Genomic DNA, 26,727 nt, shown 5'->3' with positions numbered 1-26,727 from the left:
CATTCCTGTCACTCCTACAGATGCATCCACAACATCCTTTAATCACACTCCTGAAAAAAGCTGGAACCAGGTTCATCTCATCTTCTAACATCCTGTTCAACATCCTAATGGTCCTTTAACTCTTTTTCCTTCAAAAACCTGCTTCTCCTCTATTCTGAATCCACTCATAGGGCTACATTCTGAGACTTAACTTCATTATTCTGAAGTCATTCACTTTTAAAATTTTGAACTGGACGTTATTTTAATTATCAAGTCACACAGTCTATTTTTTTTTTTTATCTGTTTGGCAACTGCCTCTAGTTAAACCATACTGGCAACTCCTTTGAAATGTATTCTTCCCAGGGATGCAAGAGTCTGGGCTCTGGAGCCAAACTGTCTGGATTTGGATACCAGCCTTACCACTTACTAGTTATATAATGTTCCCAGTTACCGAACCTCTCTGGGCCTCCTTTTCCTCATTTATAAAATGGTGATAATAATGTATACTCCTCAGAGTTGTTTGGATTAAATGTTTAAGTACATGCAAACACTTATAAAAGTACCTGGTACATCATTTGTGCTCAATAAATGTCAACCACAAAATCTTTCTGGCTTTCATACTATGCACAGATGTTAAGGATAGAATTCCATTAGTTTTGACCATATCATACACCTGCATACCACATCCCATCAAGACATAGGATGTTTTAATCGCCCCAGACAGATCCTGTGCAGCTTCCCAAATAATCTGAGAACTTAACCCTCATAGGGGCAACCATTGATTTCTTTCACCTTAGATGATCTGTGTTTGTTCTATAACTTTATATAAATGGAATCACAGTAAATGGTGTCTTTCACTCAGCATAGTATTTAAGGCTCATCAGTGTTGTGTATATTGGTAGTTTTTTTTTATTTTGCTGAGTAGTACTCCACTTGGTGAATATACCACAATTTGCTCATTCTTCTGTTTTGAACAGTTAGATTATTTCAAGGTTTTGGCTATTATAAATAAAGCTGTTGTTTATTGGTATCTGTGCCAATACCACAGTGTCTTAATTACTTATGCTTTAAACCAAGCCTTGAAATCATGAGGTATAAGTAATTTTTGGAAATTGTTTTGACTATTCTAAGTCTTTTGACTTTCCATATAAATTTTAGAATTGGTCTGCTAATTTCTGCAAAAACAGCCTGCTGAAATTTCAACTGGAATTAGATCGAATCTACGGATCAATATAGAGAGCACTGGCATCTTAACAAATACAGTCTTGCAATCCATGAACACAGTATCTCTCTCCATTTATGTAGGTCTTCTTCGATTTCTCTCAGCAGTTCTACAGTTTTCAGTGTAAACACCTATATACATATATATTGTTGAATTTATTCATGAGTATTCAGTTTTAATGATATTGTAAATATCTTTAAGCCCTGCAATTTTTAATTGTTTATTGCTAGTGTATAGAAATACAACTGATTTTGGTATATTGACCTACCTTATATGCTGTGACTCTGCTAAACTCATTTACTCTAGTAGGTTGTTTTGTTTTTATAGATTCCTTAGAATTGTTTACATAAATGATCACGTTGTTTGCAAAGAAAGTTTTACATCTTCCTTTCCAATCTGTCTATTTTTAATTTTTTAATTCTCTTACTGCAGAGGCTGGGTGCTCTAGTCCTCTAATACAATGCTGAATACAAGTGGTTAGGGTGAATATTCTTTTTTTTTTTTTTTTTTTTTTTTTTGAGACAGGGCTTTGCTCTGTAGCCCAGGCTGGAGTGTAGTGACATGATCACTGCCAGTGGAGGCTGACTGCAGCCTCCACTTCCCAGGCTCAGGTGATCCTCCCACCTCAGCTTCCCAAACAGCTGGGACCACAGGCATAAGTCAACATGCCTGGCTAATTAAAAAAAATTATTTGTAGAGATGGGGGTCTCCATATGTGGTCCAGGCTGGTCTCCAACTCCTGGGCTCAAACAATCCTCCTGTCTCAGCCTCTTAAAGTGTTGGGAATACAGGCATGAGTCACCATGCCCAGCCATGGTGGATAGTCTTGCCTTGTTTCCCATCTTAGGGAGTAAGCAGTCAATATTTTATTGTAAGTGTGATTTAGTTGTAGGCTTTTCACAAAGGCCCTTTACCAAGTTCAAGAAGTTTCCTTCTATTCCTAGTTTAATGTAAATATTTATCATAAAGGGCTCATAAATATGTTCAAATAATTTCTCTGCGTCTATTGAGATAATCTTATGATTTTCTCCCTTTATTCTGCTAATGTGATAAAATTACACTGATTTTCAAATCAAGACCAACCTTGAAATCCTGGAATAAACGCCACTGGATCATGGTGTTAAGGAGCCATATGTCCCCGTTCATGAGGGATACTGATTTATAGCTCTTTTGAGAACTTTTAATATCTTTGTCTGATTTTGTATCAATTACACTGGCCTCATGTATAAGTTGGGAAATGTTCCTCCTTATTTATTATTTGAGAAAAATGTTTAAAATTGGTATTATTAATTCCTTAAATTTTAGAAGAATTAACTGTAAAGCAATCTGGACCTGGATTTTCTTTTTTGGAATGTTTTTCAAATTCACTTTCTAAAAATAGTTATAAGGCTATCCACATTTTCTATTTCTTCTAGTATCAATTTTAGCAATTCGTGTCTTTAAAAGAATTTTCCCACTTATTTAAGTTGTCAAATTCATTGGCATAAAATTGTTAATAATATTTCTGTAGTTTCCTTTTTCTCCACTTTCATTCTTGATATTGGCAATGTGTACGTTCTTTTTTTTCTTGATTAGTCTAGCTAGTGATTTGTCACTTTTATTAATCACTTCAAAGAACCAATTTTTGGTTTCATTAATTTCTCCATCACCCATTTTTTATTTCATTGAATTATTCTTTTAATTACTTGTATCTCTCTGTACACATCAGTCTAATTTGCTTGTTTTTCTACCTTTCTTAGATGCTTATATAATTAATTTTAAGTCTTTTTTCTTTTTGAATGTAATCATTAAAAGCTATAAATTTCCCTTTAGGCAGTGACTGCTTCAGATACATCCCACACATTTTGGTGTGCTTTATTTTCAATATCATTTAAAATCAACGATTTTTCTAATATTCTATTTTTTTTTACATATAGATGACTTAGTAGTATGTTACTTTATTTCGAAGTGCTTGGGGATTATCCAATTATCTTTTTTATTGATATATAATTTAATTCCCTTATAGCACAGGGCATCCTATATATGATTTCAATCTTTTAAATTTGTTAAATATGGCCTAACATATCATATATTTTGGTGAATGTCCAATGTACACTTGAAAATTATGTGTATTCTGCACTTGTCAGGTGTTCTAAAAATGTCAAATAGGTCAGATTGGTAGTGTTTTTCAAGTCTATATCTTTAGTGATTGTCAATTTCTGAGGAAGGAGTCTTGAAATTTCCAGCTACACTTGCATATTTACCATTCTGTGTTTAGTTTTGTTAGTTTTTGCTTCTTGCATTTTGAAACTTTGTTATTAGATGTGTGCACATTTAGCATTGTTATATCTTCTTCATCATTTAACCTCCTTATCATTGTGAAACATCCCTCATTACATAATATTCCTTGTCCTGAAGTCTAATTTGTCTGCTATTAGTATAGGTACTCTAGCTTTTTTATGATTAGTATTTGCATGGTATATCATCTTACTGTCATCTTTTTATTTGTAACCTGTGTCTTTAGATTTAATGTGCACTTTTTATAAACAGCATGCAATTCTCTTGCTTTTAATTCAACCTAACAATCTCTGCCTTTTAATTGGAGCATTTAGTCCATTTCCACTTAATGTAATGACTTTGATATGTTTGAGTTGAAGGCTACCATCTTGCTCTTTGTTTTCAATTTGTCCCATCTGTTTTTTGTTCAGTTCTCTATTCCTACAACCTTTTGGATTGAAAACATTGTTTAGCATTCCGTTAACCTCCTCAACTGGCTGACTAGTTATTGCTATGGTTTGGCTATAGCTTATTTGGCCCCACCAAGTCTCATGTTGAAAATTCATGCCCAATGTAAGAGATGGGGCCTGGTGGGGGTGTTTGGGTCATGGAGGCAGATCCCTCATGAATGGCTTGGTGCCCTTCTCAAGGGAGTGAATGAGTTCTCACTCTTAGTTCTCATGAGAACTGGTTGATGAAAAGAGTCTGACAATGCCTCCTCTTTCTCTCTCTGTCTCCCTTGTTTCAACTCTCACTATCTGTGCACAGGCTAGCTCCCCTCCCCCTTCCACCAAGAGTGGAAGCAGTCCGAGGCTCTTCCCAGATTCAGATGCCAGTGCCATACTTTTTGTACTGCATGAAGAACCATAAGCCAAATAAACCTTTTTTGTTTATAAATTATCCAGCTTCAGATATTCCTTTATAGCAACACAAATTATCTTTCCTTGTTCTTTTTTTTCAATCGTTTCATTAGGGTTTGCAATATGGATCTTTAACTTATCACAATTTAGCTATGCCATATTATCCATGACATAATATTAGAATATGTCATGGACAAGAAGCTCATAAAAGTATATTACCATCTCCACCACTGTTTGTGCCATTGTCATATATTTTACTTCTACATGTTATAAAATTATATATATATGCATCATTCTCCGATCTCAGTCCCCCAAGTAGCTGGGACTACAGGTGTGTGCCACCACATCTGGCTAATTTTTATATTTTTAGTAGAGATGGGGTTTCACCATGCTGCCCAGGTTAGTCTTGAACTCCTGAGCTCAGGTAATCCACCCACCTCAGCCTCCCATAGTGCTGGGATTACAGGCGTGAGCCACTGCACCCAGTCCCAAAATATATTACTAATTTTGCTTTAAACAATCAAATACTTTTAAATGAATTGTAATAATGAATGATTTCTTTTTAGATTTAGCTATATATTTACCATTACTGGCATTCTTTGTTCTTTGATTTAGATCCAAATTTCCATGTGGTATATATAATTTTTTTCAGTCTTGACAACTTCTTTTAATATTTTTGTAGCATCAGTTTGCTGGCAATGGATTCTCTCAGCTTTTTAGTCTGAAAATGTCCTTATTTTGTCCCAATTTTTGAAGAATGTCTTTACTGGCTAAAGAATTCTAGATTGACAAATCCATCCCCCAATCTCCCGCCAACTACACCGTTCCATTATCTTCTTATTTTATGACAGGAAGTTTACGATGGGAAGTTGGTAATAGGCTTATTACTGTTTTCTGGCATATAATGTATCTTTTACCTCTGGCTGCTTTTAAGATTCTTTATCACTCTTTTTTCAGCAACTTGATTATGATATACTATTGTCGTTTCTGTATGTGTGTGCCTGTATTATTTCCTCAGCTTATGATTTGTTGAGCTTACTCAATCTGTATATTTTAAAAATTTCAAAAAATTTCAAATATTCTATAAATTTTCTTCTCTTACTCTCTCTCTGCTTGCCTTCTGGTACTGCAATCACATACATATTAGACTGTGTGATACTGTTTCACAGTTCAGTCAGACTCTGCTCATTTTGTTTTCGGTTTTTTCTCTCTCTCTGTGCTTTAGTTTGCATAGTTTCTATATTCCTGACTTCAATTTTACTGACATTCTCCAGTGTTTAACCTGGTGTTATACCCATCCAGTGAATCTTTTATTTCAGATATTGCATTTTTTTTCAGTTCTAGAATGCAAAAAATTTTTTAAAATTATAGATTAAGGGGTACACATCCAGATTTGTTACATGAACATATTGCTTATGGTGAGGTTTGGGCTTCTAGTGTGCCCATCACCTAAGTAGTAAACATTGCACCCAATAGGTAATTTTTCAACCATTACCCCGCTTTTAGCCTCCCCCTGACTTTTAGAGTAGCCAGTGTCTATTGTTTCCCTCCATATGTGCATGTGTATCCATTGTTTAGCTCCCATTTATGAGTAAGAATGCGTGGTATTTGATTTTCTGAGTTATTTTGTTTAGGATAATGGCCTTCAGCTCCATCGTGTTGCTGCAAAATACATGATTTCATTCTTTTTTATGGCTGTGTAGTATTTCATGGTGTACATACCACATTCTCTTTACCCAGTCATCTGATGATGGACACTCAGGCTGATTCCACGTCTTTGCTACTGTGAATAGTTCTGTAATAAACATATGAGGGCAGATGTCTTTTTGATATGAGGATTTCTTTTCCTCTGGGTAGACTTCCAGTAGTGGGATTACTGGGCCAAATGGTAGTTCTATTTTTAGTTCTTTGAGAAATGTCCATAGTGTTTTCCATAGAGGTTGTGCTAATTTATATTCCTACCAACAGTGTATAAGCATTCTCATTTCTCCATAACCTCACCACCATCTGTTGTTTTTTGGCTTTTTAATAATAGCTATTCTGACTCATGTGTGATGGTATTTCATTGTGGTTTTATTTTGCGTTTCTTTGACGATTATTGATGTGGAGGATTTTTTTCATATTTTTGGTGGCCACTGTTTGCCTTCTTTTGAGAAGTGTCTGTTCACACCCATGGCTCACTTTTTAATGGGGTTATTTATTTTTTTCTTGTTATCTGAGATCTTTGTAGATTGTGAATTTTATTTTTATAGTTTTTATTTCTCTATGTTCCACCCTTGTTTTCTCACTATGAACATATTTTATTTAAATCCTTTAATATATTTATTATAATTATTTTAAAGCCCTTGTCTCCTCATCCTATTATCTTTGTCACGTCTGGGTCTGTTTCTAGTCCCTGATTTCTTTTTCTGCTGGTTATGGGGTTTCCCCACTTTGTATATCTAGAAATTTTATTTTTATTCTATGCTGGACATTGTGACTACCGTGTTGTTGAGTTTCTAGATGTTGTTATCTTTCCTAAAAGAGTTTTTAAATGTTGCTCCAAGAGAAAATTAATTTACTTACAATCATCCCCAACTTGGCTAGAAAAGTCTGATATTTTCCTCCAGTAGTACTTATCTCATAAGAGTAGTTTTGTGTTTACCATAGCCCATTATCAATAATTATTTACATGTTTGCCTTTTCTGCCATATTATAATCTCCTCAAGGAGAAAGACCATGTTCCAATCACCTTTGGGTTCATATCATCTGGCACAGACCTTGGCCCACAGCAGGAACTCGATCAATATTTGCTAATTAAAATAAACTGTAAGTTCAGAGGTTTATGATGATACCATATTTACAAGTTAATAAACATGGATTCATGTCAATAGAAAATAGTAAAATAATAACAACATCAACTAAGAGACTGAGCCCTTGCTATGAGTATGGCACTGTTTTTAAGTCATAACCTACTTAATCCTAACAACTGCTCTATTAAGCAAGTTCTACTATTGTACTGTCTAACTGCTGAGGAAACTAAATCAGAGAGATCAACTGATTTGCTCAAGGGCCTATAGTCAGGAAGTGACAGAACCAGAATCTGAACCCATAGAATCTAGCTCCAGAGGCCACATATTAATCTTAACAGCATTCTGCCAATTTAAGTATTTTAAAAATGGAGTGACCCTAAAGCTAAAGCTAGGTAATCATCTGTTTTCCAGAATAAACTTATTTTGAATTAGTTGTGCCTACTTAACCATTCAGGACCAGCAAAAGAAGACATAAGACAGTTCTCCTTTCTCCAGATTTCTTCAATACCCATATTAGACTGAGTAAGTAGGGAAAGAAAAAAGATATTTAAAAATAATATTCAGGCCAGGCACGGTGGCTCATACCTGTAATCCCAGCACTTTGGGAGGCTGAGGCAGGTGGATCATTTGAGGTCAGGAGTTAGAGACCAGCCTGCCCTGTCTCTACTAAAAATACAAAAACTAGCCAGGTGTGATGGCAGTCCCAGCTACTCAGGAGGCTGAGGCAGGAGAATTGTTTGAACCTGAGAGGCACAGGTTGCAGTGAGCTGAGATCGTGCCACTGAACTCCAGCCTGGGCGACAGAGTGCATGAGACTCCATTAAAAAAAAAAAAAGAAGAAGAAAAAAAGAAAAAATAATAATATTAACATAAATGAGATGAAAACATTAAAAAACTCTCAATCAAGCACCATCAACATTACAATGAATTCTAGCTTAGAATGACATCATTAAGACACATCCTCTAATTATATCTTGTATGTATTTCTAAATGACCTTTTGTCTGAATAAATCTGCCTCCTCCATTCGCTTCTCATTCAATGACACTCAAGAAATTAAACACTATTAAAAACCTCAAACTTCTAAATCATTGGCTCTATGGGAAAAATGATCTATGAGGGGAAGTTTTAAAAACATTATACTAGGCTGGGCGCGGTGGCTCACGCCTGTAATCCCAGCACTTTGGGAGGCCGAGGAGGGCGGATCACGAGGTCAGGAGATTGAGACCATCCTGGCTAACACGTTGAAACCCTGTCTCTACTAAAAATACAAAAAAATTAGCCGGGCGAGGTGGCGGGCGCCTGCAGTCCCAGCTACGTGGGAGGCTGAGGCAGGAGAATGGCGTGAACCCTGGGGGGTGGAGCCTACAGTGAGCCGAGATCGCGCCACTGCATTCCAGCCTGGGCGACAGCGAGACTCCGTCTCAAAACAAAAAACAAAACAAAACAAAACAAAACCAAAAAAAAATTATACCGGACTTCCAGTTTGTAATAAAAGTTATAAAATATTCCATCACAGTTGTGGTTCAAGATGGAATAGCTCCTAAAGAGTAATTTTATCCATTTAAATGACAAACACTGGGTATCTGAATTCTAGAGGTTACTAAAAGACTCTGGCATTGTAATTTATCATATCACTTTGTTATATCTCCAATGAATGATTTATGCTGAATGATATCTCATAATTGAACTTCTTATTCAAATGGAATTAAACTTACTGTACATTAATACATACTTTGGTAACGAGACATTGATGTTCATCTGACACCAGCATCAACTAATTGAAATTACATTAAAGAAGTAAGATTGATTCCAGTGAGCCTCAACTAAGTGGGTACTTCTATTTAATCTGATAGTTTTTAATTTTTAAAATTGTTCTTGCCATTGAAAACCCAAGTTAAAAGCATAAATTATTATAACTGAAATATTAAAGTGACTCTTCACAGCTAAAAATGACATGAAATATAAAAATTTTTATTTGAAAGGAACATTGAAAGGCATTTGGGACAGAAAGTGGCCTATATATAAATATTCATTTTGGTGTGGCTAGAAGAATATTAACTTTATTTGCAGCCTCTGGCTACCTAAAGGCTTTAGCTAAAAAACCAAGGCAAAGTGGACCATTTGGCAATTATCCTGTAAATCAAGGGTTGCCAATGAACACCTAGAAGGCCCAGTCAGAAAACCAAAATGCGTGAAGCAAGAAGGGTCTGAGTCCACCTGCATACTTTATGAGTAAGGAAGATTCAACTTCACAGGACAGCTTGCAGCTTCTTAGAAGTGTGCCATTACTACTTAGCTCCCACCAAGTGCTTGTGTGCGATAAGGCAGGTTCAATGTTGAGAAATCTGACCTTTTTCAAGGAAGGTCTGAAATTAGGAATTTTACGTGAAATTTCCTGATTTATAAGTGCTAGCTGAAATGCTCTTAGAATGCTATTTTGAGGTTTGCCAACAAAATATCTACTAGTTCCTAAGGGGTAGAAAGAAGTGAAGAGTGCTTTGGCAAAAACAGAACAGGGGCCAATACCACATCAACAACAGAAAGGCCACTAGAGATGGCATCTTGAATGGGTGAGATGCTCTCTGCCACCTTGCTGCTCTCTGGAGAAATTTCCCCTAAAACACAACTCAGCTTCAATTAAATAAGGGCTCTTTGGGAATACAGTATACTGCAGCGGAAAGGAAAGACCCTCTGCTGCCAAGCACCTCTTGGATTGGGAGGAATGAGAGCAAGTTTTCAAACCAAATTTCTTAATATTTGAATACTCCTTGGCATTTGTGGAATCACCAAGCACATTTAGAAAGCTTATATAATTTGGCCATGATAAACTCATTTTTTTTCTCCCATGTCAGGAGATACATTCAGACTTGCCAATTTGTTTAATAAACATTTATTGATCACTTACTATATGCCATGCACTAATAGGGACTGGAGATGATATACTTGTAGTCTACTGGGAAAATAAGATATGCTTGTAGTCTACTGGGGAAAACAGACAAGTAAACAGATTGTTAAAGTGCAAGGTGGAGAGGTATTATGAGGGTTATGAAATTGTGAATGGCAATGATGAGCTATGCCCAAAATATCTAATCTGCAGAGGGGAAATCATAGTGCACTTCCTGGAAGAAGTAGCATCTATAGATCAGACAGGACTTACAATCCTTATCTAGGACTTACTCTATGCCAGGCACTGTTCTAAGAGCTTTATGCTTATTAATTCATGTAAATCCCCACAACAACCTTAATGGTGTGTATACTTGAGGTAACTGCATTTTATAGATGAGGAAAATGAAACAGGAACTTTGCACAGGATCACAAAACTAGTAAGTATCAGAATCCAGATTCTATGTTCTTAACCCCTACATACTATTTATATGTTATATATGTAATAAAATATAGAGTAATTAGAACATATTACAAGTAATTATGACTTGATGATCTCACTGCATTGGCGTATGGGCCTGAGGAGAACACCACGGAAACAAATGCCGCATCTGTTTCTTATTGTTTAGACTGCTTCAAATTTTTTCTAGATTTACCCATATTCAGAAAGAAAGTTCTAGATATGTTATGACTGTTTTGCTTTTTAAAATTTAGCATAACATGAGCTGAAGTCACCTAGGGTAGTCACTAATATGATTTCTTCATATCACTAATTTTTTAACATCCATATTTAACTTTCTTACCTATATCTCTTTTTTATATTCTCTATTGAGCCACTTGCCCAGGGGTAGAAACATGAGGAAGACAGATGAATTGAAAAGGATTAGGAAACTTTGCTCCACAGTACCTATTATAGCTCCTTTCTTTATAGTTTAAATACTAAATTGTTTATGTCATTACATACCCAGCACTGTAAACACATAACACACATTCATCTGAAAAACTCATTTATCGAATATGAAAGACTTTTCAGTCAAGTTCACTTCCTATCTCATCAAGATACTTGTGTGGTTTACTTATAATGGAAAGATAGTATTTTATTTCCAAATACTGGATTTTCATGAATGTACACTACGTGTGTGGGTTACAGCCACATACATAATGCTCAGATTTTGATGAAATATCTAGACTTCAGAGTTAGTTAACTGACACGGGTGACTGAACTCACAAAAGCAAGGTAGTGACAAATCTGATTTATTAACTACACACTGAATAGTGTATTTGTCTCACATGGGCTTTAACTCTTAGAAACCACCTAACACTGAACTCTGAAGAATCTTACATGAATAAGGAAATCAATACCTAAACACAAAATGATGAATACAATTTTATTTGTAAGGCATTTCCCTAAATGTCTTAAATGGTTTAACTTCAATAACTGGAGCCTTCACATTTAATGTTCAAGCATTTACGGATATTTAATATTAAATGAATTTTTAAAACTTCTACTGCAAACAGAAACCATCCATTTATTCCATAATCCAGCTCATTTTTATTACAGGGCTGCCAATCTCCAAAGTTATATTTAATTCCCATTCTTTACTTATGTCTACATGAACAGCAAGCCCAGTGGATCTGCCTACTGAAAGAAATGGTCAGTATGCACTCCATGCTGCCACCTTCCGTTCTCTTAGCTCATGGCTCTGTATCTTTCCTGATATACCAGAACTTCTTACTGAAGTTCCTTATGATTGCCACGCTCCCTAAATACCTTCCAATCTCAACTGTTCTTATGATTGCCACGCTCCCTAAATACCTTCCAATCTCAACTGTTCTTATGATTGCCACGCTCCCTAAATACCTTCCAATCTCAACTGTTCTCCCTTGTTGGAACCTCCTTGGCTCTCTTTGGCAACACCAGATCACTGGGCTTGTCTGCACACCACACAGCTACCCTTAATGCTGCTCGTTCTCTTCCAGGAGCATTACTCTCCCCTTCTTCAACTGGTTAATGCCTTCCTGTCTCTCAAGGCCAAGCTCAGGCACCTCCACTTCTTCAGAGGGCCTTCTCTGACCACTCTCCTTTTACTCTGTAGTTCATTCTGATTCTTGCTCTCACAGAATGTACCACATTGTATGGAAAAGGTCTGTTTAGATACATGTCTTAGCTCATCTGACTTTAAGTTTCTGATGTTGCTTCACATCCATTCCTCCACTGCTCCCCCCACTGCCCCCACAGTCCTCACTAACCCTAATCTGGATGATTGCAAACAACTTCTTCACTTCCAATTTCTACCCCCTCCAAATCATTGCAAATATTACTATCAGATTAATCTTCCCAAAGCACAGAACTGACTGTGTGGTCCTTCTCTAGCCCAAAAGCTTTAATGGCTTCCTTTTCTCTACCATAGTAGTTCCCAAAGAGTGGATCATGTACCATTTGTGAAATGATTTTAGATGGTATATGGGTGTGGCATTAAATAACTCTGGATCCCAGAATAAAAATGTCCCTTTGTCAGTTTTCCTTCAGTCCTAACTATGACAGGGAGAATGGCTGAACATGTATCTAATCCTTGATAAACTCTTTTTAACAAACAGCAGCCCTCAGGACAGAGCCTTAAACAAGAAACAGGAGCCAGTTAGACTTTAAAATATTGTTTTGTTTTCAGTATGTTTATTTTTATGTTGTACTTTGGGAAAATTACACTGGTTTTCCACTATAAAAGTGGTATAAAGTTTTCTTTTAAATTAAATTTAAGCAAAAAAAAAAAAAAAAAAAAAAAGAGAGAGAGAGTTGATTTAAAGGAAAGTATCAAGTGTATACCAGAATGGGTAGTACACAAACAGGGTACTGAGAGTAGTATTGAAATGACTGAAGTTTGAGAAAGACTTGTCAGAAAAATCAGACCCTTCAGAAGTTACACAATGTACTTAAAATGTCTGAACCCATATCAGGCTCTTGTACTGTCAGACCAATGTTTCCTTAGGGCTCTTTTTCAATCTGGCAACAAGATTAATTGTCCACTGTTCTCCGGAGGTTACCTCTTTCCAGCCTCCATGCTTCTGCCCATGTTGTTGCTTTTGCTGGAATGCTTGGCTTCCTATCTCTCCCTGTTGAAATCTTAGAGTCCTCCCAAGTCCACTCTAAGTGCTATCTCCTTCAGAAAGCCTTCCCCCATCCCCAGTCAGATGGATTCCTTTCCCTTTCACATTACCAATAGCACTTTCTCTCTCCACTGTGCTTTGTAACACAGTTTTGGTGATTTTATAGATGTTCAAATAATTACGTTATTCCACTTAGATGTTAAGCTCTTTCAAGAGAGGGGAAGAAAGGCCATGAATTTTATTCATTTTTTATACCACCATCGTACTTAACAAAGTACCTCACATATGGAGTCAGCCCATAATTAATATTTGTTGAATTGAATTTAATATTTTAGGCAACATTCATGTGATACTTACAATTTTACGTTTGATCATGAAGAGTGGAATTTTTGCATGAAGAGGGGTGGAGGATAGTTCCTTATGGACCGTTGATAAATATAATCTTCTTTTGATGTTCCCTAAATCAGTAATTCTGAAAAAATGGAGAAGACAGAGAGATTCCCATCAATTTAATAACCACTTCTTTGGATAATCATCAAAATGATATAATTTATCATATAGACCCTTTTCAACAGGAAGATCAAACATAGAATTTAAGAATTGCCTTTTTCTTTCAAGAAGTAATAAAATTTCTTTCTTAAATTCAAAGTGCTCAGAAGCCTGAATGTATAAATTCACTTAATATGCTAATTTTTTCAGTACTCTACACTAGATTTCCACAGTCCTCCAGCCTATGAAAAAATTCAATTTGGATGAACTGAGAAACTGTTAGCCTTTAATAACCATACTTGTTCCAGCCCCTTAAGCTTGTGTTATCTTGGGACATACTGTCACCTACTAAATAGGAAAACATTATGGGTTTCTTTCCCTAAAAATGCATCTGTCATTTTATATAGGCTCTTAGTCTGCTTAGAGACCGACACAAAACACTGGCTGTCGGTTTCACTTCCTAAGCACATATCTTCCAAACAGAACTATAATACACAACTTTATTGCTCACTATTCAGGTCAATCCACAGTGATACCAAGGACACTGAATTTGAACATCTTTAATAGATTTAAACCACAGCCATGATCACAAAGATTAGGTTTGCTTTAAATTGATAGAGGCTCATTTTTATGTTCTGCTTCCTTTAGGTCTCAGAGGTAACACAGCAGGCTTAAAATTTCCAAACCTTGTAAATTTGTTTGAGTTCATTGTAGATTCTGGATATTAGCCCTTTGTCAGATGAGTAGGTTGCAAAAATTTTCTCCCATTCTGTAGGTTGCCTGTTCACTCTGATGGTAGTTTCTTTTGCTGTGCAGAAGCTCTTTAGTTTAATTAGATCCCATTTGTCAATTTTGGCTTTTGTTGCCATTGCTTTTGGTGTTTTAGACATGAAGTCCTTGCCCATGCCTATGTCCTGAATGGTATTGCCTAGGTTTTCTTCTAGGGTTTTTATGGTTTTAGGTCTAACATTTAAGTCTTTAATCCATCTTGAATTAATTTTTGTATAAGGTGTAAGGAAGGGATCCAGTTTCAGCTTTCTACATATGGCTAGCCAGTTTTCCCAGCACCATTTATTAAATAGGGAATCCTTTCCCCATTGCTTGTTTTTGTCAGGTTTGTCAAAGATCAGATAGTTGTAGATATGCAGCATTATTTCTGAGGGCTCTGTTCTGTTCCATTGATCTATGTCTCTGTTGTGGTACCAGTACCATGCTGTTTTGGTAACTGTAGCCTTGTAGTATAGTAAAACAAACAACCCCATCAAAAAGTGGGCAAAGGACATGAACAGACACTTCTCACAAGAAGACATTTATGTAGCCAAAAGACACATGAAAAAATGCTCATCATCACTGGCCATCAGAGAAATGCAAATCAAAACCACAATGAGATACCATCTCACACCAGTTAGAATGGCCATCATTAAAAAGTCAGGAAACAACAGGTGCTGGAGAGGATGTGGAGAAATAGGAACACTTTTACACTGTTGGCGGGACTGTAAACTAGTTCAACCATTGTGGAAGTCAGTGTGGTGATTCCTCAGGGATCTAGAACTAGAAATACCATTTGACCCAGCCATCCCATTACTGAGTATATACCCAAAGGACTATAAATCATGCTGCTATAAAGACACATGCACACATATGTTTGTTGTGGCACTATTCACAATAGCAAAGACTTGGAACCAACCCAAATATCCAACAATGATAGACTGGATTAAGAAAATGTGGCACATATACACCATGGAATACTATGCAGCCATAAAAAATGATGAGTTCATGTCCTTTGTAGGGACATGGATGAAACTGGAAATCATCATTCTCAGTAAACTATCGCAAGGACGAAAAACCAAACACCGCATGTTCTCACTCATAGGTGGGAATTGAACAATGAGAACTCATGGACACAGGAAGGGGAACATCACACTCCGGGGACTGTTGTGGGTTGGGGGGAGGGGGGAGGGACAGCATTAGGAGATACACCTAATGCTAAATGACGAGTTAATGGGTGCAGCAAACCAACACGCCACATGGATACATATGTAACAAACCTGCACAGTGTGCACATGTACCCTAAAACCTAAAGTATAATAATAAAAAAAAACCAAAAAAAACAAAAAAAAAAACAAAAAAAAGTACCACAACTGGTGGCATATCAAGAGGAAAAAAAAAAAAATTTCCAAACCTGTCTCAGGTTGCTATATTATAGAATTGATGCTTCTTTAAAAACTGTCTTTTTATTTGAGAATGATTTTTCCCCATTATTAGGGAAAAACTTTGTTTAGACACATTACACTGCTAATTTTCTATATTTAGTAATCCCCCAAGAAGACAACATTTCATTCAAATGCACCGTTGTCAATATTTATAGTGCAATGAACTGTTTTTAAAATTGGCATTGTCTTTTCTACAGCACTTCCGTTCCCCCTCCTTCCCACTTTTCTAATCTCAGTATTGCTCCTCTCTAAACTACTCTACATATCTTTCAGCGAAAAAAAAACTATCATTAAACAATGTTAAGAATAAATACAGTAAAAATCAGGTGAGATGATTTCAGAGTATGCTCCAGACCTAAAAATTCCACCCTACTTGCACTAAATGATATCATAAATTCATTTAAAATACAAAGTCTTTCAATCCATAGTCAGAGCTAAGGTTTAAAATGCAGAAGTATTAACACTATGGCGGCATTATACCCGGATGTATATACATATATGTAAACATAGTATCACATTTATGCTAAAGCAATGTCTTCAAAGTGGGATGAACACATGGGGAGGAGGAGAGATATGCAACAATCCACTGAAGTGTAGGAAGAAAACAGAACTTTCACCTCATCCCCTTAAAATGTTATTTTTGTGCATGTCTCATTATACAGTAGTATAGTAACATATTTATATATTTTCTAAATAAATGCCCCTATATGGCAGGTATGTACAAATATTTTACTAATGGGGTACAGGATCAAATATGTTTGGAAAATCATGTCATCAGAGATACTATTAGGTCTCTTCTGTAAGTTCTGATTAGGAAATAAAAGGAAAGACTACCAGGATTCTAGCAAGGAAAAGGGAACAAAAAGAGGGACTGCATTAACCAAAAATTCATCTATCACAGTTTTATTAAAGGGCTACTGTGCTTTCATGAATAAAACTACATTTTTTAAATTTTATTTTTATTTTTTTTTGAGACAGAGTCTAGCTCTGTCATACAGGCTGGAGTGCAGTGGCGCGATCTCGGCTCACTGCAAGCTCCACCTCCCGGGTTCATGCCATTCTCCTGCCTCAGCCTCCCGAGTAGCTGGAACTATAGGCACCCGCCACCATGCCTGGCTAATTTTTCGTATTTTTAGTAGAGACAGGGTTTCACAATGTTAGTCAGGATGGTCTCAATCTCCTGACCTCGTGATCTGCCTGCCTCGACCTCCCAAAGTGCTGGGATTACAGGCGTGAGCCACCGTGCCTGGCCCTTTTTTTTTTTGAGATGGAGTCTCGCCCTTGTCGCCCAGGCTGGAGAGCAATGGTGCAATCGTGGCTTACTGTAACCTCCGCCTCCCAGGTTCAAGCGATTCTCCTGCCTGAGCCTACTAAGTAGCTGGGATTACAGGCGCCTGATACTATGCCCAGCTAATTTTTGTATTTTTAGTAGAGACAGAGTTTCATCATCTTGGCCAAGCTGGTCTAGAACTACTGACCTCAGGTGATCGGCCTGCCTGGGCCTCCCAAAGTGTTGGGATTACAGGCGTGAGCCACTGTGCCCAGCCAAACTACATATTTTTAATCTAAATAGTTAAGAGTCAAACTCCAAATGGAGGAATGATTGAGTATACTATCACTTCATATGGAACTACAAGAACATTCATTCACTCATTCGTACATTCAACAAAGACTGAGCCAGGAAAATTGCTGGGAGTACGTCAGGGAGACAGTGATGAAAAAGCCAAGGTTCTTATCCTTCTGGAGCCTCTATTCTTGTGCAAAAGGCAGGTGAATTTTCATGAAATATAGTTTACCATTATTTATGCTAGTGCTTTCTGTGTCCTGAAGAATCCTTGCCCAGGCTAAAGTTGCACAAATACTTTCTTATGTTTCCTTCTACATCTTTATAGTTTGTTTTTACACTTAGTTCATCCCAAATTAGTTTCTGCGAGTTGTATGACCTAGGGGTTGGAGTTCTTTTCTTTCTGTATGTTTATACAATTGTCCCAATACCATTTATTAAAGACTCTCCTTTTTTAACTGAAATGCCCTGGCACTTTGTTGAAAATCAGTTGACCATAAATATATGTATGTGAGGTTGTATTTCTGGACTGTCTGTTGATTCATTTTTTTCATTGATCCATTTGTCTATTCTTATACCAATAATACACTATCTTGATTACTGTAGATTTAGAGTAAGTCTTGAAACCAGGTAAAGAAACTCTTCAACTTTACTTTTGTTCAAGATTTGTTTGGGTCTTGCTTTTTCATATAGATTTCAGAATCCATTTATCATTTTCGATTAAAAAAAGTGTTGAGAGTTTAACTTGGATTGTGTTGAATCTATAGATCAATTTTAGGAGAATGATACTGATCATGTCTACTCACATGATATGTATCTCCAATTATTTAGGCTTTGCTTAATTTCTTTTTTAATGTTTTATAGTTTTCATTTTAGAAGCCCTGCACATCTTTTGTTAAATTTATTCCTAAGTATTTTGTCTTCTGACACAATTGAAAATGAATTTTAAAATTTCATTTCCCAGGGCCGGGCACAGTGGCTCATGCCTGTAATCCTAGCACTTTGGGAAGCTGAGGTGGGTGGATCATGAGGTCAAGAGACTTAGATGATCCTGGTCAACATGGTGAAACCTCGTCTGTACTAAAAATACAGAAATTAGCTGGGTGTGGTGGCAAATGCCTACAATCCCAGCTACTCAGGAGGCTGAGGCAGGAGAATCGCTTGAACCCGGGAGGTGGAGGCTGCAGTGAGCTGAGATTGTGCCACTGCACTCCAGACTGGCGACAGAGCAAGACTCCGTCTCAAAAAAAAAAAAAAAAAAAAAGGAAAATTTCACTTCCCAGTCATTCGGTTCTAGTATATAGACATTCAATTGATTTCTCTGTATGGTACCTGTTTCCTCTGACCTTTGCTTAATTCACTCTTGAGTTCCAGTAGTTGTTTTGTAGATGCCTGAGGATTTTATACATAAACAATCATGTCCCAGAGTGAATAAAGACTGTTTTACTTCTGCTTTTTCAACTTTATACCTTTCATTTCTTTTTCTTTTTTTTGAGACAGAGCCTCGCTCTGTGGCCCAGGCTGGAGTGCAGTGGCATGATCTCGGCTCACTGCAAGCTCCGCCTCCTGGGTTCATGCCATTCTCCTGCCTCAGCCTCCCGAGTAGCTGGGACTACAGGCGCCCGCCACGGTACTCGGCTAATTTTTTGTATTTTTAGTAGAGATGGGGTTTCACCGTGGTCTCGATCTCCTGACCTTGTGATCCACCCACCTCGGCCTCCCAAAGTGCTGGGATTACAGACATAAGCCACTGTGCCCGGCCCTTTCATTTCTTTTTCTTGCATTACCGCAACGGCTAGGGCCTTTAGCACATTTTAAATAGAAATCATGAGAATATATACCCTTGCTTTATTCCCAGTCATAGGGAGAAAGTGTTCATTATGACCTTATTAAGTATGATGTTAGACGTAGTTTACTTTATCACACTGAGGATGTTCTTTTCCATTCTACTTTTTTAGACATTCTTTTTTTAATCATGAAAGGTTGCGGATTTTTGTTAAATGCCTTTTCTATACTGGTTGAAATGATCCTGTTGTTTTTCACCTTTATTCTGTCTATATATTTAATTATACTCATTGATCTTCAAATGTGAAATGAACTTTGTATTCTTGGAGGAAAATACAATTGGGCTAGTATTTTGTTGAAGATTTTTATGCTGTAAAAGAAAAATAAAATGACATAAGCCAGAAGATGGCTGAATAGGAACAGCTTCGGTCTGCAGTTCCCAGTGAGATAAACGCAGAAGGCAGGTGATTTCTGCATTTCCAACCGAGGTACCGGCTCATTTCACTGGGACTGATTAGACAGTGGTTGCAGCCCACGGAGGGCAAGCCAAAGCAGGGTGGGGCGTTGCCTCACCTGGGAAGTGCAAGGTGTCAGGGAACTCCCTCCCCTAACCAAAGGAAGCCGTGAGGGACTGTGTCATGAGGAATGGTGCATTCTGGCCCGGATACTATGCTTTTCCCATGGTCTTTGCAACCCACAAACCAGGAGATTCCTTCAGGTGCCTACACCACCAGGGCCCTGGGTTTCAGGCAAAAAACAGGGCGGCTGTTTGGGCAGACATTGAGCTAGCTGCAGGAGTCTTTTTTCATACCCCAGTGGCACCTGGAACACCAGTGAGACAGAACCCTTCACTCCCCTGGAAAGGGGGCTAAAGCCAGGGAACGAAGTGGTCTTGCTCAGTGGATCCCACCCCCATGGAGGCCAGCAGGCTAAGATCCACTGATTTGAAATTCTCACTGAGAACACAGCAGTCTAAAGTCAACCCAGGGGCACTGGAGTTTGGTGGGGGAAAGGGCGTCTGCCATTACTAAGGCTCAAGTAAGCAATCTTTCCCTCACAGTGAAAACAAAGCCACCGGGAATTTCGAACTGGGCAGAGCCCAGTGCAGCTCTGCAAAGCTGCTGTAGCCAGACTGCCTCTCTAGATTCCTCCTTTCTGGGCAGGGCATCTCTGAAAGAAAGGCAGCAGCTCCAGTCAGGCACTTATAGATAAAACTCCCATCTCTTCGGGATAGAGCACCTGGGGAAAGTGGTGGCTGTGGGTACAGCTTCAGCAGACTTAAATGTTCCTGCCTGCCGGCTCTGAAGAGAGCAGCAGATCTCCCAGCACAGTGCTCGAGCTCTGCTAAGGGACAGACTGCCTCATGCAGGAGAGCTCTGCCTGGTGTCTGGCAGGTGCCCCTCCGGGATGAAGCTTCCAAAGGAAGGAACAGGCAGGAATCTTTGCTGTTCTGCAGCCTCTGCTGGTGATACCCAGGGAAAGAGGGTCTGGAGTGGACCTTCAGAAAACTCCAGCAGACCTACAGCAGAGGGGCCTGACTGTTAGAAAAAAACTAACGAACATAAAGGAATAGAATCAACATGAACAAAAAGGATGTCCACACAAAAACCCCATCCAAAGGTCACTAACATCAAAGACCAAAGGTAGATAAATCCACGAAGATGAGGAAAAACCAGCACAAAAAGTCTGAAAATTCCAAAAACCAGAACACTTCTTCTACTCCAAAGGATCACAACTCCTCGCCAGCAAGGAAACAAAACTGGACAGAGAATGAGTTTGAGGACTTGACAGAAGAAGGCTTCAGAAGGTGGGTAATAACAAACTACTCCAAGCTAAAGAAGCATGTTCTAACCCAATGCAAGGTAGCTAAGAACCTTGAAAACAGTTAGAGGAATTGCTAACTAGAATAACGAGTTTAGAAAACAATATAAATGACCTGATGGAGCTCAAAAACACAGCACAAGAATGTTGTGAAGCATACGCAAGTATCAATAGCTGAATCAATCAAGCGGAAGAAGGATATCAGAAGCTGAGGATCAACTTAATGAAATAAAGCGTGAAGACAAGATTAGAGAAAAAAGAATGAAAGAGAATGAACAAAGCCTCCAAGAAAGATGGAACTATGTGAAATGACCAAACCTACATTTGATTGGTATACCTGAAAGTGACGGGGAGAATGGAACCAAGTAGGAAAACACTCTTCAGGATATTATCCAGGAGAACTTACCCAACCTAGCAAGACAGGCCAACATTCAAATTCAGGAAATACAGAGACCACCACAAAGATACTCGTCGAGAAGAGCAACCCGAAGACACATAATCCTCAGATTCTCCAAGGTTGAAATGAAGGAAAAAATGTTAAGGGCAGCCAGAGAGAAGTAACTATTCTTAAATAGTTGTTTTTAACACTTTTATTCATTTTCTATTTTACAGATGAGAAAATAAGACTCCAGAAATTACTACCCCACGGATATACAGTTAGTAAGTAGCAGACACAAGTGTTACCATTCTGTCTTTGAACTTAAAATCTACTGCCATTTCTGTCATGCAACACTATGCTGACTACTATTCCAGGCTGAAGCACTTTCATTTGTTCACTGTTTACCAAGAGACTAGTATAGACACATTGTGCTAAGTGCTCCGAATACAGCAGTACCAAGAATTCCCTGGTTTCTGTCCTTATAGAGTTTACAGTATGGTGAGAACCACAGAACCATATTATACTCTTACGATAATACTTGTTTCTCTGCTGAAAACCACTCCCCTTTCACTTCTCCCTCTCTCTCACTCCTTTAGAACCTCTTCCTGCTTCATTCTGGATCCAGTTTTCCAATAGGTTACAAATTTGTGCCTCCATCCATGATCCTGTGTAAGGCCTTCCAGAAGGATGATCTCCAAGCTAGCAAGACTGGAGTGTAAACTATTAAAATGTGTTAATTCATGTAAAGAAAAAAAATCTATCAAGTATCAGAAGGATTTGTTGACTTAGCATATAATCCGAATGACTGACTTAGACTTCAGTGTAAGATGCATACATTTTCCAAAAATATCATTATTAAATATCAATTATTGAACATTCTCTATATGCCCACAATGTATTAAACACTCTATATACTTTATCTAATTTAATTCTCCCATAAACCCTACAAGATATCTACTATTATTATTATCATCTATTTTACAGATGAGGAATCTAAAGCTTAGTTAGTAAGGCTAGGTAACTCTCCCCAAACCACACATTCAGCAGAGTACAGATTTAAACTCAGATCTAATTAATCCCAGTATCCACCTTCTGAACTACATGCTTGCTTTCTTTTTGGGGCAGGTGATTCCCACAAACACATGCATAGTAGAATGATCGTCCCTCCTGGGAACAAGATATTTAATATCTAATGGCTAAGATGCCTACCCTACACTGTGTTTGAATGGACATAGTTCATGTTTACCTTTTGTGTGTATGTGTGTATGAGATTATCTTCTTTCCATCCACAAATCCTTCCTTTTGATAGGTAAAAAAAAGCTCTGATTCAATGGTTATTATCTTACAATTAAAATTTTGGAGGCTAATCTTATTTTCCTCATTCCCAGGCTCCTGGGGGTAACCTCATACCTCACAATAGGCCTCATATACTTACTTCAAATCCTCTCAGTTATTAGCGAGGACTCCTGAGAATCATTGATTGCCGGTCATCATGAGCATCTGAACTTCACCAATCCAATTAGCTGCCACACGCTGCCAAAATCACTTTCTTTTTTTTTTTTTTTTCTGAGACGGAGTCTCGCTCTGTCACCAGGCTGGGGTCCAGTGGCGCGATGTCGGCTCACTGCAACCTCCGCCTCCCTAGTTCAAGCGACTCTCCTGCCTCAGCCTCCCGAGTAGCTAGGACTACAGGTGCACACCACCATACCCAGCTAATTTTTGTATTTTTAGTAGAGATGAAGTTTCACCATGTTGGCCAGGATGGTCTCAATCTCCTGACCTCGTGATTGGCCCACCTTGACCTCCCAAAGTGCTGGGATTACAGGTGTGAGCCACTGCGACCAGCCCAAAGTCAATTTCTTAGTGGTTTCGTGTCTATTCTTTCCTTTGGTTTCTTACAGTTACAAAGTTCAGGTCATTTGTTGCTTGAAATGGCCTCTTCTACTGGTTTCCCAACTGCCCCAATTTTTTTTTTTTTTTTTTTTTTTTTGCGATGGAGTCTCACTTTGTCACCCAGGCTGGAGTGCAGTGATGTGATCTCGGCTCACTGCAACCTCTGCCTCCCAGGTTCAAGCGATTCTCGTGTCTCAGCCTCCTAAGTAGCTGGGACTACAGGCACATGCCACCACGCCCGGCTAATTTTTTGTATTTTTAGTAGAGACGGGTTTCACCATGTTGGCCAGGCTGGTCTCCAACTCCTGACCTCAGGTGATCCACCTGCCTTGGCCTCCCAAAGTGCTGGGATTCCAGCGTGGGCCACCCCACCCAGCCCCCTGTGTTTTATCTCTCAGTCCATTCTTCATGTGGACCAGCCATGGAGACTGAATGTCACCCCTAAGCTCCAGTTTCTTTTTTGGCATCTTATAGTCTATGGAATAAAGTCCAAGTTTCTTATCTTGTTTGTTATTCAGGGACCTCCAAATTCTGATCCTTATCCACTACCCCAGTATTGCCTGTCACCACATTCCTCTATGCACTCTCTGCTCCTGTCAAACCCCATGAAGAAAAACGTGCAGGACAGAAACCAGGGGGTTAGCACCCAAGACTCCAGGAGAGAACATCCGAATTGGTACAAGAGGAAGAGAGGAAATGCAGAAGAAAGCCAAGACTGGTTGCTGGGAGTTTTAATATGTGATATCCTGAAGACCTCGGCAGGGGAGAAATCAAGGATATAATTATAAATAGCTAGAAGAGGATGGGACATGGAAGAGCAACATCTAAATCCCTACCACGTGCCAGAACCTGCATACCATTGTACCTGTGTTATCTCATTTATTCCTCCCAACAACTCTTTGAAATAGGAATCAATATTTACATTTTACCAATGTAGTGAGAGGCTCAGAGACATTAAGCAACTTGTTCAAGGTCTCATAGATAGTAAGTAGCAGAGCCAGGAGACCTACTAAAGCCTAAAATGATGAGGCAAGAGCAATAATGGTAAATTATTTACAAGTCTATCTGACAACTCCAAGGTTGGTAGTTACCTGGCTGAGTGTTTTTAAAAGGTTGCATGCTTCCTCTGGGAAGGAAAGAGAGAGGAGCAGGCCTGCAACCATTTACTTTACTTTATTAAAGGGCATTCCAGAAAAAAAATATGTAAGACCAGCCAAAACTCCCTGTAAACATGAGTGAATTCCCTGGCAAATGCACTAATGGTATTAGGGGAAAAGTTCTTAATGGAATGCCTTTTGCAGGATATACCTGATATGTCTAGGACTGCTTATAGTCAACAAACCTGGAATCCATGGGCTTATGGGGGCATGGCTCCCTGAAAAGTGCCACATAAGCTACAAATATATGAAGTAGCCAAAATAAGCTCTCTTTGGGCTGGTAGCTCTCCGTCAGGTATTGCTTGGAGAACTTACCCATTAAATCTGGGCCATGTGCATTTAGAAAGGACTGGATCTCCTTCTGCTTCATGTGTACTTCATGACTTATATCCTTGAGAATATTTATAAAATTCAATACTGAGTAAGGTCTCCAATTCTTGTGAGTTTGTTGGCCAATGCAATCCTTAGAGCTATCTCATATACCTGGCTGTGTTGTGCAGCGTCTTTAGGAAGCACATCTCCAAAAGTAGAATTTAAAATACAGTGCAAGTAGTCTACTTCAGAGGTAATCTCATGAAGCAGGAGGGAGGGAGCAGGGAGAATAGGACAACAAAGGAGGAAAAGGCAATGTAAGAATGTACTATCAGTGACAGCACTACAAGTCACAGGGGCTCCATTCCACCGGGACTTCTGAAGACATGTACAGAACAGCCTACAGAATGGACCACCTGAAGGGTGGGAGGTGGGAGCACATAATCACTGACTCCCAATCCCCAAGGGTTACGGGCTGCCTTTAGGGGCCTTAACTCCCCAGTATTTCCAAGTTGTATATTGGAACTTGGGTCCATGGGTGAAGTGGGCCTCCAAAGCATCAAAGGAGGCTCTAGGATACACTTGCACTAACTTGCACCAAACTGTCCAGTGCAGCTGATAGCAGAGGTGGGTCCAGAGAACATGACATGGGACACTGGAGTGGACTGCCACAATGACAATGCTGGTATGCTTCCTGTTACTTAAATGTATGACATTCTTTTCTATTTTCATGCCTTTGCTTATGCATTTCCTTGGAAAACCCCTTCTCTCTTTATTATGCCAACTGAAATTATATTCATCTATCACAGTTTGAGTTGAAATGACAGCTCCTCCCTGAAAACTTCTTTGATCTCCAGATTTTAATCACATTTTTTATTGATTTGCTACAGCATGTTTTTTAACTTCTATTACTGAATTTTTTTCATTCCCCTTTATGGTTTTGGTCCGTGACTATAGTCCACTTTATGAGCCATAAACTGATGCAAATATGCACATCTTTTCCTTTGTTTTCATGGTTAAATAACATGTAGTCCCATATATTCCAGTTTTGCCACTTGGTAGTAATGTTCTAATTGAGTTTAAAAGGGTTACTAGCATTTGTTGAACCAGCCTTGCATCCCAGGGATGAAGCCCACTTGATCATGGTGGATAAGCTTTTTGATGTGCTGCTAGATTCGGTTTGCCAGTATTTTATTGAGGATTTTTGCCTCGATGTTCATCAGGGATATTGGTCTAAAATTCTCTTTTTTTGTTGTGCCTCTGCCAGGCTTTGGTATCAGGATGATACCGGCCTCATAAAATGAGTTAGGAAGGATTCCCTCTTTTTCTATTGATTGGAATAGTTTCAGAAGGAATGATACCAGCTCCTCCTTGTACCTCTGGTAGAATTCGGCTGCGAATCCATCTGGTCCTGGATGTTATTGGTCTATTCAGAGATTCAACTTCTTTCTGGTTTAGTCTTGGGAGGGTGTATGTGTCCAGGAATTTATCCATTTCTTCTAGATTTTCTAGTTTATTTGCATAGAGGTGTTTATAGTATTCTCTGATGGTAGTTTGTATTTCTGTGGGATCGGTGGTGATATCCCCTTTATCATTTTTTATTGCATCTATTTGATTCTTCTCTCTTATTTATTAGTGTTGCTAGCGGTCTATCAATTTTTTTGATCTTCTCAAAAAAGCAGCTCCTGGATTCATTGATTTTTTGAAGGGTTTTTTTTTGTCTCTATTTCCTTCAGTTCTGCTCTGATTTTAGTTATTTCTTGCCTTCTGCTAGCTTTTGAATGTGTTTGCTCTTGCTTCTCTAGTTCTTTTAATTGTGATATTACGGTGTCAATTTTAGATCTTTCCTGCTTTCACTTGTGGGCATTTAGTGCTATAAATTTCCCTCTACACACTGCTTTGAATGTGTCCCAGAGATTCTGGTATGTTGTGTCTTTGTTCTTGTTGGTTTCAAAGAACATCTTTATTTCTGCCTTCATTTCGTTATGTATCCAGTAGTCATTCAGGAGCAGGTTG

General features: G+C 38.4%; 1 protein-coding gene and 1 long non-coding RNA gene across 6 annotated transcripts in view; one reads left to right on the top strand and one right to left on the bottom strand.

Annotated features, from left to right (window-relative positions):
• Positions 1–26,727, bottom strand: part of C21H3orf67 (chromosome 21 C3orf67 homolog) — a 277,954-nt gene that overhangs the window by 152,548 nt on the left and 98,679 nt on the right. For all 5 annotated transcript variants that reach the window (XM_030801948.1, XM_030801947.1, XM_030801951.1 and 2 more), the window contains one exon: positions 13,456–13,570. In XM_030801948.1, the coding sequence (XP_030657808.1) occupies positions 13,456–13,570 (115 nt within the window). The remainder of the gene's footprint in view (positions 1–13,455; positions 13,571–26,727) is intronic.
• LOC115832146 overlaps positions 1–26,727 on the top strand; it is a 173,699-nt gene that overhangs the window by 81,309 nt on the left and 65,663 nt on the right. The window lies entirely within an intron of this gene.

The sequence above is a fragment of the Nomascus leucogenys genome, chromosome 21 (genome assembly GCF_006542625.1).
Source record: "Nomascus leucogenys isolate Asia chromosome 21, Asia_NLE_v1, whole genome shotgun sequence".
Taxonomy (NCBI): domain Eukaryota; kingdom Metazoa; phylum Chordata; class Mammalia; order Primates; family Hylobatidae; genus Nomascus; species Nomascus leucogenys.
The sequence above is the reverse complement of the archived record's forward strand: the minus strand, read 5'-3'. Positions and strand labels throughout refer to the sequence as shown.